Raw genomic sequence first — 12,537 nt, 5'->3', positions numbered from 1 at the left:
AAAGGAGAAAGATCTTGCAGCACAGACTAAGTAGGGGTCAGTACCTGGAAGAAGATCGCAGCCCCGAGTCGGAATGCACACGGGCTGCATCATTTTTCTCCGTGTCAAGAGAAAATGGAGTTGACCAGAACACTAGCAAGGAGTAGGTTGTGCTAGACAAGGGGGAGATATTGTTATTTTAGATAGAAATAACTAAGCGCTAAGGCTAAAAACACCACAGTATCCCTTCACTTGTTTGTTTGCTGACATATGTAGTTAAAGTCAAGCTGCTCAGAAATAAGACGCTAAGCAGGAGGCCAGTCCTGGTCAAGGACGGTCATGCATTGTGTAAGGTCTTTCTGATAACACATTTAGTTGGTTGGGGGTACAAAGACCCTGCGCCCTTAATACTTAGGGTCTGACTAGGCTCAGGATCCCCCACAACAGCGTGGCTTCACCAACCTCTCTGCCTCCCTCTTCTCCTTCCCTCTCTCTCGCCTCCTTCCTTCTTTCCATTCAGTCATTCAACCAGAACAAATAGTTGTCTTGGGAACTAGAGGGCAGCGTGAGTAGCAAGAAGAGAAGCAAAAGAGCATGTTATTGTATAGAAGAGAGAGGTTAGGTACTTAAGCTCTGAGGGGAAATGTGATAAATTCCATAGAGCATATTAGCCACGTTTGGTATGAATTCAGAAGAGAAATCAATTTTGCGTGGGGTGGAGTTTTGCCAGGAAATAAGATCTAAGAAAAAGCAAATGACGCCGTGTTTCCTTCTCATTTAAGCCCCATTGCTCTTCCTGGTTCCTGAACTAAGCTTCATGCCATCCCAGTACATTCCCTGACAGAGTAAATAGTACCACCCCTGCCTCCCATTACACACACACACACACACACACACAAGGCTTGAGGAGAAGAGGAGGCGGATAAGAAAGATTGGGGCAGAAAACAGCCATGCTGCGTGGCGGCGTTTTGAGAGGCAGTTTTCAAACGTGGATAATTTAACAGCATTAACATCTTCTGGGTATTGTTTTAAAGTTTATCGTTACCATATGCTGAGATTTCCCCATAAATGTCTGGGTTAAGTTAAAAAACTAACACAAGGTCTCTGTTGAGTTTGCCCAAATAATCCCACATGTCTAGGAACCTGGCCAGTGCTTCTCATGCTCCTGACAGCCATGTGATGTCAGGGAACACAGAGTCCCAAGAGACATGCCCACCTTCTCAGAAGACCCCCCACTTCCTAAGCCCCACCCCTCAGTGCTTCTGCCCTTGCAGCCAGTCTCTGGGTTAAACTTCTCCAACCCCATGAGACCCAGAACTGCTTTCGGGCAGCTCACAGCAGTGACCCCAGGCCGGAAAATGGGGTCTATGGACTGGGGCCTCCCCTCCGTTGCTTTTCTGTGAACACATGGAAACCTGTTCTCTCTGCCCTCCAACCTCTTGCTTTCCTTGCCTTTTCTATATCGAACAAGAAGAGAAAAATAAATGAACTCATACACTCTATGGAAGACATTTTAATGACTACGGCTATTATTTTTTCACACTTAGCAACAAAAATAACTGACATATACTTACTGTGGAGCAGGCGGGATGCTAGACCCCACATATCATTTCTCACCTCTACTGCCTTATCATGAAGGCACTTTATATACTAGTTTGCTGGATATTTCCACTCTGGCAAACGTTAAACACCCTGTGTGCGCTTGCATAGCTGGTTAGCGTCCGGATTAACCATCCAACCCACCAGGAATGCATTCTTAAAACCCCAATATGTTGTCACATGCCAAGAGAAGCTTTGGGATAATGTCTGCGATGATTTTTAGATATGATAACTATTTACACACTAAACCCATTGAAGCTTAGGAGCAGAGGCCTCTGTTTGCGAATCCACTACCCCGAAGTGTGCCGCCAGTAGGCCCTGATGGTCCAGGAGAAGACTGCACCTTCCTCCACACAGAAAGCCCAGCCCGGTCAACTTCCCTCATGAACAACTGCCACCCTCTGGCAGTGGTGGCTTTGCATGATGCTGAGCTGATTTCAGCAGAACTTCCAGACTAAGGTGGGCTAGGAAGACATCCTTGACGTTCTCGTCTACTTCCAAAAAGCAACCCATCAAAACAGTATGGATTACAATGGCCTGATCCGCAACCCCTTGTGTGTATGGCACGGGACCTGTGCTTTGATTCACAAGAAGACAAGAGCCAAATTGACCACAACTAACAGCAACTAAGTGCATGCCTGGTGTTTCTGGAAGTTTTCCTCCTGGGGTGCTGGGACTGTTGGTTGTAACAATGGGGAAAAAATGACATTGTAACACTGGACTCCAGACTAATGGTCCTCTTGCAATCAGGACTCCAACTCTGTTTCAGAAGAAGAGGATTTTATGGTGGTGGCATTTTTTAATAAATTACAAAGGATTAGTGGTTGACCATTCCGTTTCTGAGTAGCATTAGAAATTAATATTTAAGCAATGTGCAAGCAGGCTTAATTGCAACTGTGACCTGCTTTCATATATGTTGGGGAGGGTGGAGATGAGAATGTAGAATACACAGTAGATGCCTTTTATTGCCCGAGTGGAACTTTACGGTCATACCAGGGGACCTTTTGGTAATGTTTGTAATGTGCTGCTATTGTGATTTGGGAAAGAAAAATGCTACTGCTGGGTTTTATTTTTAACCAATTTTTTAAAACATCAATTAATGCAATCAAATGTAGTACAGGGAAATCTCACTTTTTATTTACATTTCTGGAGGCCAGAGAAGGCTGGTTTGTTTGTGTTGAACTCCAGTCATTTTGGTTGTACAGTATGTGTTTTCTTAGTGTTTTCCAAATCAAGTCGGTAAGTTATATTTAACAGTCTATGTGAAACTCCACATGAGGAAGAGAAAATGGCCTTGTAACTAGTACCATTTGTTAGGAAACAAATAATTCTTCTGTATTTCACACAGTTTGAAGATAATTACCTTTTTTTTTGGTGTTTAAAAACAGATTCACTTAATAAAATGAATCATCAGTTTTCTCACTCATAACAGACAAATTGGAATAGGTTATTTCTTTGTGAATTAGTCAGAATCTTGAATGGCCAGCTTTGATGAATTCCAAAACAATGTTGTTGTTTTCAAGTATCATTACTGTAATGAACACCTTTAGAAGCACGAAATTTCAACTACAAAGACAATCAGAAAAGTCCAAGTTGAAAGTGTATTTCCCCCCTGTTCTTCTCCATTGCCTTAGGTAAAATACACATTATCAGTGTAGGTTGTGGATGGCCTCCTAGCTGGCTGAGCAGAACTCACTGCTGTTGAATTGATTCCAACTCATAGCAACCCTATTGGATAAAGAACTGCCCCTGTGGGTTTCCTAGGCTGTAACTCTCTAGAGGAGCAGAAAGCCTCATCTTTCTCCATGGAGCAGCTGGTGGGTTCAACTGCTGAGCTTGCGGTTGGCAGCCTAGCACATAACCTGCTCTACCACCAAGGCTCCTCGCGTAAGCACAGGGGCTCAATAAAGTAAGCATAATAGATGATATGGCTGAAAACGTGGTTCCACCATGAAATGTAGTCATTTTCCTTGCTCATAATCTCATTCCAGTCTGGCCACCTGACTTTGGGCAAACGGGGTAAGCTCTCCCAGCTGCTATTCCCTGGGATTTGGCCAACCGGGGCCCAAAATCCGCATGTTTTACCATATTAGCTGACATATATAAGCCCACACATTTTGAGGATGCTAAAGTGCTGCAGCAGCAAACTATTACATTTATAATCGTCCTCAGGTAGGGATAATGGGGGGAACCTAACCATTGTCATAGTCTTAGCACTGGGGGACTTTCACACCAGAGGTAAGTGTGAGTTTGAAGTGTGTAGACACTTAGTGCGTCCTCTTGTGCTTAAAAGTTGCATTGGCCTGAGAACAAAGTATGATCTTTTGCAGTAGATGAGGTAATAGCTAGGCCTAATGGGGTGACTTAAGGCCACGGTGACTACTTTGATTTGGAATTTCCCTGATGTTATCATATCAGGACAGACCATAGCAATGATATTGTCCAGAATTTGGAATATTCATTCTAAAAGAGAGATGTCCAGATTCTAAGACCTGCATGTCATTTGCTCGGTGCATCCTCTTTCTCATATTGTTCCCTTCTGGAAGGACGTCCCCCTCCCTGTCTTTGGGGGTTTAAGAGGTGGAGGAAGAATGGGATGTTCAGAGTTGTGTTCGTCTTAAACTCAGTGCCATGGAGTCCCATGGAGTCCGTTCCCACTCAGGGGAGCCCTCTGGGACTGAGGATGGCTGCCTCCGTCGTTCTCGGAGACTGTAACCGGTAGCTTAGAACCGCACAATGTGTGACCTCTGCACGGCCAGGGCTCCTCAGTTAGTGATAGCCAGTTCTCTGAGATTTGCTTTATAAATTATTTGAAAGATCTGGGGTCAGTATTTAATTAAGACCACGGTCTGCTCCCCTTCCAGGGAAGAGATTGTGTTTTGTACCTGGAGGTTTTCCCCTAAATCCAAGAATCTTTGCATGTGCGTCCGTTGTGATTTATCGGAATTCTGCTAAGAAATTTTTATTCCTATTGGTACTTTCATACACTGGTAATTTATATACCGTATATACTCAAGTGTAAGTCGGCCTGAATATCAGCCGAGGCACCTAATTGTACCACAAAAACGGCATTAGAAATGTGCTGGGTAACGGCTTATACTCGAGTGTATACGGTATTTTTCTAAAGTTGTTGTGTCAATTGCTAAAGTGCTCCTCCTTCAATATTCAGAGAAAGGAAGATTTGGGGTTGGCCGTTCAGAGTGGGCTGTTCCACCCCCGGTGGTACGGTGACCTACGCGTTGGGCTGCCATCCCCAGGTCAACAGTTCAAACCTAACAGCTGGTCCATGAGAAAAGGAAGAGCTTGCCGACCCCTCGGAGGAGCCACAGTGTCTGACGCCCCGTGAAGCACCTCCCTTCTGGCCTCGGTGGTCCCGATGGGGTAGAGTCTAATTCATGGTGTGGGGTGTTTTGTTGTTCTTGGTTTATCAAAAAGTCACTATCCCACAAAATTAAGTGAAGTATTCACTTTGCCTAGATGGTCAAATTTAGAAACTCTCTTGCTACTCTTTGTCTTAAAAACAAAACCTAATATTGCTCCTGTTTTCAGAAGCAAAGGAAGAGTATGGCTAAGTGGTCACCAAAGACCACTTTTCTTCCTAGATTTGTAGGGTTTCCTTTACCAAGAATGAGGCGGATGAGTGAAATATGCCTTGTTTTCAGAGTCGACAGAAACTCTATTATTGTGGGTATCAGATTGCGACAGATTGTTTAAGACAGCTTTGGAATGCGGTACTAATGATTTCATGGATCGTGCGGGGCAAAATAGAACCTTTGAATACATAACATGTTTAAAGCCATTGATAAGATATTTTGGTTATTTTAATAAATTTCCTTTTGCACGGGGAGATTCATTTTCAGCCTTCTTTTTATTGATAAGAGAGTACCATATTTGAATTTTTCAATAGGTCTTGAATGAACTGTTTCAGGTTTGGGAAAAATTTTCATCAAGATAAGTGATTAAAAATTGATTGTGCCCAAAGCATCTTTTTCTTTTCTTTTTTTTTTAATCATTTTATTGGGGGCTCATACAATTCTTTTTTTTTTTAACATTTTATTAGGGGCTCATACAACTGTTATCGCAATCCATATACACATCAATTGTGTAAAGCGCATTTGTACATCATTCTCAAAACATTTTCTCTCCACTTAAACCACCGACATTAGGTCCTCATTTTTCCCAAATATAACAGCCTTGCCGAAGCTAATTTAAGTTATTGCTCTCACAGAAAGCGCTATCTTTAGGTATTTTCACTCATTTTTCATTTAACAGATAAACTTATTAACTAATGCAGGGCATTGTTAGGCCTGTTTTAGGTCCTTTAGCTTTGATGTTTGGCCCAACTAAACACCCTTCACGAGACACTACATCTAAACGAAGGGAAAATGAAGCAGGACTCTGTGTGACAACATCCATCTTTATACTTTCCTACTTCTCTTTATCGCCCTTTGCTTCCTTCCTCCTGTCTTTCCACTACGGTGCATAATGACTTTCTCACATAGGTTGCTCTTGACTAACGGCAGACAGAGCCAAAGGAAATAGAAGTGAGTATGATTCATTGGTATGCCAGTAACATCTTGGCTTCAACGATAGTGTCAAGATGTGCTAGTGTGTCCAGAATGATGCCCAGGAGAGAAAAGTAGGTTAGGAACATATTGAACTAACCTGTTTTCCATATATAAGTATGGCGTTACCTTTTTAGTAAGCCACGTGCTTAGGAATATGCATGTGGTCCGGATTTCTTCCCAAATACTCTATTTAGTACCATAGCAGGGAGTGAATCAGGCCCTTGAATACGCATGGTCAGCCATAGGCAAAACAGAAAGAAGCCAGTCTTGGTCCCTGAAGAATTCAAATTCTGTGAAGGAGAGCACAAACTCAGCCTCCACAGGGTTGAGATGACAATTTACCCAAAGCATTGGGTTATTGCTCTCTCGAGAGAGCATCAGCACCCAGCCACGGCACGGCACGCGTTGGGTAATCATGGACCATCCTCGCAGATTGACAGCTCAGACCGAAGCGCTTCACCGAGAACGGTGTTCCGAGTCCCTCTGGAGACACGGGAAATTTAACTTTCCATTACCAAATTTCCCCGCAGATGCTACATATTAGCCAAGGCCCCACTTTCCTGGAGGGAGAGGGGAGCTTTCACCGGGGGAGAGAACCTTTCATTGTCATCACTAGGGACATTGGGGTGAGGCCGATTGCAATAAATTCAGGCCCTAGTTCCTTTGGGAGGAAAGGAGTGACCAGGTGGAATAGAAATATAAATAGTTCCTTGCACTCCTGTAGGAGACAGTTCTAGAAATAGCTCCTTGCACATCAGTAAGAGACAGAGCTATAAATAGCTCTTTGCACTTCAGAGTGGCCGCTATGAGGCAGAATTAACTCAATGGCACTGGGTTTAGGTTTGGGTTTGTTTCTTGTTTTTGATAACGGATCCTTTAAGTTCCTGTACTTCAGAAGAGAGACCACCATGCTCAAAGTTTTCATTGTGAGAATCGAGAGTGGATTGGAGGCACAGAGCCTAGCTGTTTGAGCCACTGGCTTCTCTCTGGGAACCAGACAGAGCATTCCACTGCTGAAAAGATGCCCAGCTTGGGAAAGGAAAAGGGACGGCTCTGCTTGTCCTAAAGTGTCCTGGGATTGTCACGGACTCGGCACAATGGTGTGGCTGTGGGTTGAAAATAGGCCAGAGGGATTCCAAATGTAGTTGAAATACCATTTAACCACCAACTGCTGAAGGCCCCTCGTGTACACCAAATCACATGCCAGCTCAACCATTCCCACAGGTGTGATTCAGCGACCCGGATGATCTTCTTCACGCTGTGCCGCCATTCTCGCTGTCCTTTTCCAGAGACCCGTGGCCAGTCAGATCAAGTCAGCTCCTCCGGAGGGAGAGTCCCCTTTCCCCGGCTGTCCTCTCACCCCTGCTCACCACCAAGCCTCTTGTGTTCTAGATGGATTTCGTATGAGGGAGGTCTGTCCCTAGTTGCCCCTGTGGATGCCGTTGGTCCAGTTGTGTTCTCAGGCTCATCCTTGCTGAGGCATGCACCAGGGCTCCATTTCTCTTTGGGTTCCGTGGCATTCCATGGTGGGTATGTGCCCAGATTGTTCATCCAGGCGTCTGTGGTAGACATTTCCATCGTTCCCGCATTTGGGTTATTGTGCAAAGTGGTGCCACGAACACCGATGTACAGGAACACATTTAAAAAGAGAAAGAAGCTGAGGTTTCCGTGGGAGAGTACAGCACTGGATACAGGAAGTCTGGACTCTCGTGCCAACCATAACCGGTCATGCCCAAGTCACATGGGCTCAATTTTCTCATCTTTCACATAAGGCCAGGGTTTTTTTAGATTGTATCCAATCACCCTTCTCACCTGTATCTAGCACCCCAGCTTTTAACCAAATGTGTAAGGTTTGGTCTCCCCACCGGCCCCAGTACTCTTCATTAGTTTATTGTTTTTCCTCCATTTTTCACAAAAAGAGCAAAATGTTCTGGGATCTTTGAAAGGGGTCTGAGACAACACATACCGTTTGGTGAGATATTATTAGACTATTTCTTAGTCAAAGGCTAATCCCAGCTAGTGGGCAGCCACCTCTCCACGGCCTTCACAGTCCTGTTTCCCATATCACATTTCGGATTTCTCCGAGCATTTGGGAGGGTTCTTTGTTTTTGAAGGGCTCTGAATCACCTGGTAGTAGTTTCATGCCAGCCCCCATTTTCCTTCCAGCGCAAAGCGTCATCCAGAATACAGTCTGGAAGAAGATGCGCATACACACCGTGCAGTGATTTTTCTCTTAGGGGTGTGGGTGTAGGGTTTCCCCCCCTTTGCGAATATATTTTGACACCTTATAGTTGTAACCTGCTGTTCTCTTTAATTGCATATTGTTATTAAATATATAGTGGTAACATAGTTGGCTGTTTGAGCCAGTTGGCTATAAAGTAATCCATTTATCACTATTGCCATTGGAGCCACAGAAAATTGCCAGCCTTCTACCCAGAGATGAATGTTGCTGCGCTCACACCCAGTAAGATTTGGAACGCGGGTCAAATCCTTGAGCATGTTTCGTTTGTTTTGACTCATCCCTGGGTCCAGTCTGTGTTTGGGGTGCCTTCCGTTTCCCTGTCTTTTGTTTGATTCTCTCTGCTCCCCTTTTGTCTTCTTCGCTGAAGTTTATATTTTATTCTCACCAATTCCATTCAGTGGCATGTCTGAACAGGATCATTTTACCCTGATATTCATGAATGTACATTTTCTTAGACTGTCTTTGTAATGAGAATAATCCTGCCTCTTCATCGCACAGGTTTATCACAACACACTTTGTTTTAAATCAAGAATGTTGGGTGGGCATTACCTTATGCTCTTGCTTTCAGTGGAAGTGACCAGGATGGCCCAAGAGTAGCTAGCCAACCCTCCACTCCACACTGGAAATGCTCTGTTATGTCCATTGCCCCAAATTGAGAAAGTGCCAGTAATATCAAATGGGGACTGAATGGTTACATGCATCAGCAAACATAAGGATTATATACTTGCACACCCACCCAGATCCTTACCCTTATCTGTAGTTTCTTTCAATCTGGGCTTAATTTAGAATACGTGACCCCACAGCTGCGTGTGCCAGGGAGCAGCCAAGCCAGAGTGCTCCTCTGCCTTCTGGCAGCAAGACATTAAATTCACACTAGTTAAGCCCACTTAAATTGAGCCTCCTTGAACCTTCCTAAATAAAACTAGTGGCCTTAATTACAATCAGGCAATTTAAAGGTTATGGAGCTCTAACTAGTACTGCAGTCTATCACTTTAATAATGCACAGGAAAATTTCTCTAAGGGATGGCATCGTTTGATTAGAAGAATTCAAGGTTCAAAGCACATTTCCAGTAAACTGTTTTCAGAGGTCTTATTGCATTTCTTGTGCCATTACCTTATTTTTTTTTTAATTCTTCAAGGCTAAGTTTCTAAGGTCATACCAATACAACAATAAAAATGTAACTCATTTGCAAACACCTTGCAGTGTTGTGATCTTATTTTTTCATTGCTGTGGAGCAATTTCCTTATGTAGGCCACAGACAAAAAGGACCAGGATTTCCGAAATCTCATCATCCCTACTCCATTGCAGCTGTGTCCTGTGCTTCACTAGTGAGCCTTGATTCTAAACACCACGATTCAGGAGATGAACTGTCATCTCTGTAATGACGATCAATAGGGTAAGCTCCTTGGAAAGATAATTAGCTTTGGAAATGCCCAACTTGCGCCTTGCCTTCTACCTGTGGGCACTTAACCCCCATGGCCCAGAGCATTCATTTACAGAGGCTGCAGAACCTTACTCGCTTCACTTGTTTGTGTGTTTGTGTCATTGTTTGGTTGGTTGGGGTTGGGGTTGGTTTGGTTGTGGGAGTTTGATCATCAGCTATAGCAAGCCGGACTTTCTAGCAAGGAAAACCCCCTTTTCGGTGCATGGAGATTTTGCCTTCAGATAAAAGAGTGGCTTTATATGCGAAGGAGGAGCGGAGGAAAGGATAAAAAGAAATGAAAGGCCTTGACCCTAGTGTAAACTCAGTCCAAAGCCACGAGCACATGCCTGGTGGGAGCTGTGACCAGTACAGGGGCGTTGCTGGCACGCTGCTGTGCAGAATTATTATCGCCTGTTGCCCTGTCTCGGTTCTCAGTGGTGTCCTCCCCATAGACCTCACTTTGAAACAAGTTGCGTTTAGTTTATGCTGCATGAACCGATCCTCTTTCGATTTTACCAATTTGTGTTTTTTTTTTTTTGTACAGTACTCGATGGTAAATATACCTGTACTTCCACCAGTGCCAGAAGTCCCAGATGTGAGGGCATTAATAGTAGGTATTTGATATCAAACAAGAGAAATTTTAAGCAAAGCGTGTAATAAATGCATACATCTGATTTAAGCACTTAGTTCAAAGAATGGTGCTGTGTAATGTAAGCTTACATGACGATGATTAAGAACTGTTTAAAACATGAGCTTTGGGTCATGGGTGTATGAGAGGGAGACTTACTTCTCTGTGACTTGGGAAAGCATAAGGCAAATAAATGTCCCTTCTTCTCAATCGTACTTTCCCTGTTGTTCAGATTTCAAAGGCCTCATACCAATTTCCCTCTTGAAATAAGGGATTCGTTTTGCCTCATCAGTTTCATACTGATCAGTCGACATATAAGACAAGTACTTTGTTAGCGCTTTATTTGATAGAACATTCTAATCTTAGTTTAGCAAATAATGAAGCCAAGCATTGGAAGGTCAATTAGGCTAGTTCACTCTCTCAGATGCGTGAGGGCTTAATTGTCTCAGGAAGTGGAGTAAACTTTTCAAATGTAATTGATCACCCCTAAGTATTGTTTGGGTGTTAGTGCCAGTATGTTGCTCTAGTGAAATTAGATGTCGGACTATCACAGTAGATATTTCCCATCAATTCAGTACTTAGGAATCCACTCCCCACCCCCACCACCAGGAACCTCGAACTGTTCTAGGTCCTCAGGAGCCATGAAGGCGCAGAAGCAAACAAAGACCCTTGCCCTCGTGAGACTTCCATTCTAGCAAGAACTGAGGACTGACCTCGAACTTTGGTCTCCACGCCCTCATCATAGTCACATGTTTTCTGCCATTCGCGGCTAGGCAGGGCTGCAGCTGAGATGCATTTCTGAATTGGAAACATGCTATTTCCAGCTGTATTCTACATCTAATATATTGTGTAAAATGGACCAAAAAAGTTATACTTATCTTCATAGACATAGCAAGTTTCTGTTAAGGCAGAAAACAGCAGCATTAAAGATTGTGGTGAAAGCTTTTTTGCTTCTTGGGGCATCTTTAGAATGAATGTAAAGGTGGGGAAGATAGACTGTCAAAATCAACTGATCCCTTCTCTTGGAGTATGGTGGCTGACATTGCAATCAAAGGTGTATACAATAAGCAAAATTGTTTACACCATCTCTGGCTTCTAAGTAGACAAAGGAGTGAGTGTATTTCAAAGGTAACTGAGCTCACTCCTTACCCCTCTACTCCCATCCCCTCCCCTTTTCTGAGGTTGCATTATTTTTTAAAAGAATGTGGTACTTATTCTTGTGTGTGTGTGTGTGTGTGTGTGTGTGTGTGTGTGTGTGTTTTTCAGGATGAGAGGGGCTGGTGGGGGCTGTCTCGCAGTGTGATTTTTATCAGTGCCCTGACAAATAACTGGCTCTCTTTTTCTGGGTGTTTAGATCAAAATATTTGAGGTCAGCCATTACATCTTCAAAGCAATTTGCCAGCCCTGACTATGCCCTCAGATTTGGAATGAGGAAAGGAAGGGAAAAACTCCACTCTAGGTGTCAACATGTCAGGTCTGAAGGGCACCTTGAGGTTTATGTGCTCACACTTGGTCCCCACCTTTTCCCAGTTGCCTCCAATGAGCTCCCTCCGTTGGAGAGCAGCCACCTTTTTTCGTGGGTTTGTTTCTGTTACTGCGTATTGTTTGAACAATGTTCCAATATTTTTCCCTGAATGAGAATACACTAATAAGTCCTTTGCACAACTGATAGTGAGAGCCAAGGAATTGGACGGCCTTGCCTCTCAGAGCATCTGAAATCCCCCTGACTGGCTCTCCCATCCCTACCCACCTGGACCTCCTGCTAGTTTCCAAGCTGCTGATGTTTATGGGGCTCTAGGCAGCCCCTGGGCTCTTTAAAATCTGCTGGGTACAATGCAGCCTCCCCCAGTTGAATCATTTCCTGCTCCAGCCCTGCTGATAAATGAGTTCAAGACAGGAAATAACAGTGTCAGTATCAGTGGCTTTGTGCTCAGATTGTCCAAAAGCATAGTCGCCATTAGACCACTGGCCATAACGGAGTAAAATGCCGACTTGCAGTGTTAGGTCTCTGAAACAGATAAACATACGGGCTGGTACAGCCCCACCCCACCCCACCCCACTCCCATACACACACACACACACACACACACACACACC

General features: G+C 44.0%; 1 protein-coding gene across 2 annotated transcripts in view; it reads left to right on the top strand.

The window, feature by feature from the left end:
* Nucleotides 1-12,537, top strand: part of ZNF521 (zinc finger protein 521) — a 314,538-nt gene that overhangs the window by 262,319 nt on the left and 39,682 nt on the right. Inside the window, exon 5 of one of the 2 annotated variants that reach the window (XM_045296279.1) lies at nt 10,357-10,422. The exons of the other annotated variant lie outside the window; for it this stretch is intronic. Within the exon in view, the coding sequence (XP_045152214.1) occupies nt 10,357-10,422 (66 nt within the window). The remainder of the gene's footprint in view (nt 1-10,356; nt 10,423-12,537) is intronic. 2 annotated transcript variants of the gene reach the window in all.

Source organism: Echinops telfairi, unplaced genomic scaffold (assembly GCF_000313985.2).
Source record: "Echinops telfairi isolate 266 unplaced genomic scaffold, ASM31398v2 ScPeMD7_7400;HRSCAF=8409, whole genome shotgun sequence".
Classification (NCBI taxonomy): domain Eukaryota; kingdom Metazoa; phylum Chordata; class Mammalia; order Afrosoricida; family Tenrecidae; genus Echinops; species Echinops telfairi.
Note: the sequence above shows the minus strand (reverse complement) of the source record. Positions and strands in the feature narration are given on the sequence as shown.